Source organism: Xenopus tropicalis, chromosome 6 (assembly GCF_000004195.4).
Source record: "Xenopus tropicalis strain Nigerian chromosome 6, UCB_Xtro_10.0, whole genome shotgun sequence".
NCBI classification, from domain to species: domain Eukaryota; kingdom Metazoa; phylum Chordata; class Amphibia; order Anura; family Pipidae; genus Xenopus; species Xenopus tropicalis.
Window position 1 is genome coordinate 39,919,637 of NC_030682.2, and position 7,355 is coordinate 39,926,991.

General features: G+C 42.0%; 1 protein-coding gene across 1 annotated transcript; it reads left to right on the top strand.

The window, feature by feature from the left end:
- Positions 1-426: 426 nt before the first annotated feature.
- il6 (interleukin 6) lies at positions 427-7,050 on the top strand. The gene is made up of 4 exons (XM_031904572.1): positions 427-693; positions 2,853-2,966; positions 3,058-3,204; positions 6,514-7,050. The coding sequence occupies exons 1-4, from the start codon at positions 427-429 to the stop codon at positions 6,709-6,711; spliced, it is 726 nt and encodes a 241-aa protein (XP_031760432.1). The 3' UTR covers positions 6,712-7,050.
- The last annotated feature ends 305 nt before the right edge of the window (positions 7,051-7,355 follow it).

The following is a 7,355-nucleotide window of genomic DNA, read 5'->3' on the forward strand; positions in this document are numbered from 1 at the left end:
ACAGAGAGATGCAGAAAATAAAGTGTAACAGATGTCACTCCAATAAAGCAAATGTGCTGATGACTTTCTTGTTTATTGGGATCTCTGCACACGTCTCCAGGGATGCCCCTCATGCTGAGGAATGGCTAGCATCCCCCAAAACGTTGTGTGCGGAGATCCCAATAAACAAGAAAGTCATGAGCACATTTGCTTTATTGGAGAGACATCTGTACAGCGCGTCGGGGCCACGGAGGTCGCAGAATTGGGCAACACTTCACTTTCTGCAAGCAATTCCATACAACATTGGGATTCAGTGTTTATCAAGTAAACAGAGAGATGATCCATGGGGCAGGCACCTATACAAATGGGTAAACCATATTACTATATAGACTGATGGGCAAAAAGATAGAGTGAATAACAGCAAGACAATTGTTATGTGAATAGCGAATGGAAGGACTTAAGAGCACAGACATTGATGAGGCTCTTTCCACAGGACTCACCTTGGTGTTGGCATCCCTGCTAGCCGCCCTCCTGCTGCCGCTCAGCTCGGTACGGGCCGCCCCAGCATCGCCCCTGGGCTCCGGGGAAGGGGCTAATGATGAGGCTAATGATGGCGCTAATGATGGCGCTGCCGAACGGTCCGTGTTTGCTGTGCTGAACCCTGTGGCCCTGGCCAAACTCATTGAGCGAGAGGCTGCGTCACTCCAGATTAAGGTGAGCATCTCCATATTCCGCATCAGCCGGGCTCATTCATGTTATCTCCGGGTAACACTCGCTTCCAGCTCTTAAATCAGTGAAAACATTGCCAGTTTGGGGAGTGCACAGCCTAGGCTTCAAGTGAAGCCAGTACCTGACTGAATGGTAAATTACCAGCCCCTTTCCCACGTTATAGCGGAACTTATTTGTTGGTTTGTACCTGCGCCACTCAGGCTGCACGGCGCTGGCGCCCAGGAACTAGTAGGCAGTGTTGCCAGATTTTTTTTCTCCGAACCAGCCAAAGTTAGTTCTAAAACCAGCCCAAAACTAGCCGAAAGCCACTTTAAAAGTAGCCCAAAAATAGCCAAATGTGCGTAATGAAAAAAAATTCTAATTAAATTAAAGTATATATGGGAAAACCTGCCTTTTTTAAGCATATAATCACTACCCATGCCCTGTGCCCCCTCTCCAGTTACTGGGATGGCTGATAATTCCCTGCCCTCTGTGCCCAGTCCAGCTGGGAAGTCACTACAGAAATGGCTTAATGATCAACTGCAGAACTGTCCCCTCATCACAGTAGAAAATAATAGTACAATCACATACCCTATAAAGCAGGGAGCAGGTTATAGAACAGACAGGTTGAGTCTGAAAGAGCAAAAAGGAATATAACACAGAGCCTCTGTCATACTGTCTAATTGCATGCTGGGTATTGTAGTTTTTTATTAATCCTAGGTGTAGGCTACTTGTTAGATACAAACTACATTACCCAGCATGCAGTGGAACAGGCACACTAGGGGGAAAAAACTTTGGCTAGTTTCCAAACTACAAACCTGCCAAGGCTCCAAAAAATAGCCAAAATTGTACTTTGGCAGGTTTGTATTTTGGAAACCCGCCTGGGCTTTAAATTAGTAGCCCAGTTTGGCGGAAAAACGGCCAACCTGGTAAACCTGGCTGCAAGGCACTGCCGCCCTGTAACTAGTACGCACCAAGGGCTGCTATGGGCATGTGCGAATTTCAGCTGATTTATTCTTGGTAAGTGCTTGTTGTACACAGGGGCTTCTGGCTATTATTGAAAAAGCAGACTGTGACAGTGTGGGGCTTTTGAGTAATGCAAAGATTTGTTTTTTTTAAAAAAAGCTATATTTTTCCAGGTTTTTACTTGTTTCTTAAAATAAAAACACAAATTTTCAAACTTTTCGACAGTTATTTAGACAGTGGTGTATCAGGTGCAAATTCCCAGTCCTTAAAAATGATTGCAGCTCACAGATTTCTCTCCTCTTTCCTGGGCTGTATCATGTCCTGGTGTGTGTATAGTAAGGCAAGATGGTGTCATTTACACGAATCAGGGATGCATTATTAAAAGTGAGACTACTCAACACTACTTGGCCACTGCACATGTGGCTTTAAATTCTCATTTTCTGGTTTCTAAAATTTTCCTTTGTTTCCCCTTAAACTCCCTGCCAGTAAAATGTATACTCTGGTATGTGTGATCTTGACTCCCAGGGGAGATGGGGATGTCTGCCCAACTGAGCACATCTCCTACAGTGCATAGTTATGCATCCACGTGACATATGTGCTGTATCAGGCCATGTTTCAGTGCCTTCTTGCTATTAACATTTGTAAAATACTGCACAATCATTTCCCGAAAATGCCCACATCATGATTTCCTTTTTTTTTTTTTTTTTTTTTTATAAAAGTGTTTATATAACAATTTACAACATTTTTAAAAAGATTTAGTTGGGAAAAGGTGGCAGGGATGTTAAAGCACTATGACTTATATGGCTAATGTGGTAAAATTCATTGCATCTCACCAGTTTCATTGTTCCCTCTTTCTTATAAAAACGAGTGATTAATATTACTGTACTAATATGATTGGTTTCATAGTGAACCTTATTTAGAACTGAGTTATTGTCTTACTTTTTGGGAGTGGATTTCTTCAAACCTTAGAGTGGACCCTCTTCAAACACTGTAGCTTTACTTTTAGAAAATAGTAATGGAATTAAGGTAATAATAAAAAACAAAGTCTGAGATTACAAAACTGACTCTTTTGAGAAAAAGGCTAAAAATAACATGGCATAACAGCAAATTCATGAAGAATCGAATAAAAAATAGCAAATTAAATGCAGCAATGTGGCAGAATTTTCCCAGTGTTAATGTATTGGTTTTTTGTGCTGCAGCTATGTGATAATCATGGAGTCTGCGATAACAGTTTAGAAATGCTGGCGGAAAACAACCTGCAGCTCCCTAAAATATCCACTGAAGATAGGTGCTTCTCCTTGGGATTCCAAAAGGTAACACATACATTTTGCATACTTATTCTCTGTAGTGTATGAAATGTGCATATTTCATGGATAGAGTTTAACAGGAAGCCTTCTATTCTAGGACAAATGCCTAAATAAGATTCATCGTGACCTGTCAATATTTAAGATCTATTTAGTGCATGTGAAGGAGACTTTCATAAGCGAGAAAAACACTGTGGAGTCCTTACAGTACAAGACACAAATTCTAGCAGGGGCAATTAAGAAGATGGTGAGTTACCTATATTTTGCAGAGAAGTTCTAATTTCATATATCATTCAGTGGGTGATTTACTAAAGTAGAGGTCTCCAGACTTTTGGATTTCAGGGTGGGCATCTCTCAGGCCAACCGTGAAATCCAACATAACAAAAAGGTGTCACCAGGCTTAAGTGATAAAAGACAATGATGAGCGAATTGGTCCTGTTGCGCCAAAAAATTAGCAAAATTCGGCAAATGCATTAAAGTCAATGGGCGTTTTTTTTTCACTGCAACTGTTTCCATGCCGCACAAGTTTTTTGGAGGCCATTGGAGTCTGTGGGCATTTTTCCAAGATAAAACTTGGCAAAACATTTTGATCGTCACTAGTGATTCAGCCAAGTTTGAGCCATTATAGCAGGATTCGCATATCATACAGTCATATGAAAAAGTTTGGGAACCCCTCTCAGCCTGCATAATAATTGACTCCGCTTTCAACAAAAAAGATAACAGTGGTATGTCTTTCATTTCCCAGGAACATCTGAGTACTGGGTTGTTTTCTGAACAAAGATTTTTAGTGAAGCAGTATTTAGTTGTATGAAATTAAATCAAATGTGAAAAACTGCCTGTGCAAAAATTTGGGTACCCTTGTAATTTTGCTAATTTGAATGCATGTAACTGCTCAATACTGATTACTAGAAACACCAAATTGGTTGGATTAGCTCATTAAGCCTTCAACTTCATAGGCAGGTGTGTTCAATCATGAGGAAAGGTATCTAAGGTGGTCAATTGCAAGTTGTGCTTCTCTTTGATTCTCCTCTGAAGATTGACAGCATGGGATCCTCAAAGCAACTACAAATACAGATACAAATACAGGAGCGGCATATGCGGAGCATTGTGAGAATGGTTACAGAAAACCCAAAGGTCAACTCCAAAGACCTGCAAGAACATCTTACTGCAGATGGTGTATCTGTACATCATTCTACAATTTAGCGCAATTTGCACAAAGAACATCTGTATGGCAGGGTGATGAGAAAGAAGCCCTTTCTGCACTCATGCCACGAACAGAGTCGCTTGTTGTATGCAAAAGCTCATTTAGACAAGCCGCAGCCATTTAGGAACAAAGGACCGATGAGACAAAAATTAGTTATTTGGTCATTATAAAAAGCGCTTTGGATGGTGGAAGAAGAACACCGCTGTTACAAGTGGAAAGGGAATCTGAGACGTAAATGGGAAGGTGAGTCCTTGAGGCAGGGGCTGATACAGGACAGGACTGAGTGGGCGAAGACTTGACAGGACGGAAAGGGCGAAGACTTGACAGAACAGGACGAAGCAGGCGAAGACATGACAGGAAAGGAGGGAGTGGGCGAAGATTTGACAGGACAGGACGAAGCGGGTGAAGACAGGACAGGACGGAGCGGGTAAAGACTTGACAGGACAGGAAGGAGCAGGGCAAAGACTTGACAGGACAAGACAGGAAGGAGCAGGGCAAAGACTTGACAGGACAAGACAGGAAGGAGCAGGGCAAAGACTTGACAGGACAAGACAGGAAGGAGCAGGGCAAAGACTTGACAGGACAAGACAGGAAGGAGCAGGGCAAAGACTTGACAGGACAAGACAGGAAGGAGCGGGTGAAGACTTGACAGGACAAGACAGGAAGGAGCAGGGCAAAGACTTGACAGGACAAGACAGGAAGGAGCAGGTGAAGACTTGACAGGACAGCACTGGAGCAAGGAGCAAAACAACAGAGCCAAAACAGGGAACACAAGCTAGGGGCAAGCCACAGTGCTCAATTTTAGACCAATGTTCAGATAACGTGTGTAAGGAGGGCTGGGCTTAAATAGAGCAGAGTCAGCCCTGATTGGTTGACCCCACCCAGCCAATTAGGAAGCTGGGGTAATGTCACAAAGGCCAGAACATAAATGAATGGAAAGAGAAACAAGTTGTAAACTCTAGCCAGCAGCTCTCCTGTCTTAATAGATAGGGAGTTCAGCCAACAACCAGGAGGTCCTGGGATCAAACACCAGTAGGGCCTAACGACCGCATTCCAAGAAAAACACCTGCTACCTACTGTCAAATTTGGTGAAGGTTCCATTATGCTGTGTGGCTAGTTCAGGGACTGGGGCCCTTGTTAAAGTCGAGGGTCGGATGAGTTCAACCCAATATCGACAAATTCTTCAGGATAATGTTCATCAGTCACAAAGTTGAAGTTACACAGGGGTTGGATATTCCAACAAGACAATGACCCTAAAAACAGTTGGAAATCTACAAAGGTATTTATGCAGAGGGAGAAGTACAATATTCTGGAATGGCCGTCACAGTCCCCCGACTTGAATATCATTGAAAATGTATGGGATGATTTAAAGTAGGCTGTTCATGCTCGGCAGCCACCAAATTTAACTGAACTGGAGAGATTTCGTATGGACGAATGGTAGAAAATACCACCATCCAGAATACAAACACTCATCAAAGGCTATAGGAGGCATCTAGAGGCTGTTACATTTGCAAAAGGCTCAACTAAGTATTGATGTAATATTTCTGTTGGGGTGCCCAAATGTATGCACTTGTCTAATTTTGTTATCACTGCTGAAATATTACTGTTTCCATAAGGCATGTTATATATTAAAAGGAAGTTGCTCAGCCAATGATAAACAAAATTACAAAGAATTAAGAGGGGTTCCCAAACTTTTTCATATGACCTTATGTGGATTTAGACCACTGGTTTGCAGACGGTGACAATGTTTTTGAATGCCGAACTATTTTAGGGGAGAGGGTTTGTTAATTTGGAGAATAAGCAGGGGAGCTGCTACCATGAGGCGAGGTTGAGAAACTTGCCTGAGGCGGCAGCACCGCCAAAGTTACCAGGGACAGCAAACAGCCGCTCGTGGTAACTTGGAAATTTGACTCTCTACACTAGATATGTGCCCCCCTCGGACTCCCTCGGCACTGTAAAGGTAAGCGTGGGGGGCCGAGGGGGGCGGCACTAAGGTCGTTCAGGGGCAAGAAGCACCCCTGCGAATAAGGGTTCAGATTTGATTCAGGATTCAGACAAAACTATTATTGTTTGGTATTTGGCCGATTCCTAAAATTGCAACTTTTCAATTTTGTAAAATACCTCCTGGAACAAATAAGGATGAATGTAGTACCAGTTGTATAATTTAGTTGTATGATACCCAAGAACACAAGTGTTGGGGTAATGTAATAAACGTTTGCTCATGCAAAGAACCCATGGTAACCAACCAGGGTAATCCATAACCTCACTGCCATCCAGTCATTTGCGTTGCTTCAAGTGAAAGTTCTTTACTTCAAGTCTAAAGGGGTGAAATTATATAATTTTGTTTTTCAGATGAAAAGAACTGAAACTGAGAGTGATGACAAAGGAACCAATATCCAGGTCCTCCAGGCTCTAAAGTCAGAGAACCTTTGGAGACAGCGAGTCACAAACCGACTTATTCTGCAAGCTTTTATTGAATGTATACAGAAAACTGCAAGAGCAGTACGATATATAGGTACTTTCCACGGTGGAAATAAGATTGGGGCATAATTATGCCTCTTCTCCTATACTTTGCTACTAGGTAGCATGAAACAATAATGTTCTCTACTGAGAACTAACTGCTTTATAATGATATACTCTTTAAGTATGAAAAGATTATTATTTTATTTATTTTATTTTTACACAGTTATGTTTTAGTTTTTATAAATAACTTAAAGTAATTTTAAATAACGTATTTATTGATAAATGTATTCTGCATAAAGATTGTTTTAATACAGTGACACCAGGTTAGTTATGGTCTGCACATGAGGCATATCAAGGAATAACATCAATAACAGGTTTTTTAATTTTAAGCTGATGGCAGACGTGGCGTAGGGCTGATATTTTCAACAAGCGGAAAAACGCTTGGTGAAAATACAGTCCTACGCCTGCTACTTGTGCCTTCCCCTGAATAAATGGAATAAGCTCGGGTGCAGGCACATGTAGCCGATATACGCATGAAAACGCGAGACTTTGCATTATCTCGCGTTTTTATGCGTATATCGGCTCCACCTGTCCCTGGTCGGCAGGTGTGCCATAGAGCACTTTGAGTGACAGGTGGACAGGCGTTTTTTGTCCACTGTTTTTTGTCAAATGACATCAGCCCCATGTACCATTATCCTTGAAATCAGAAACATGTTAAACACTTTTTATAA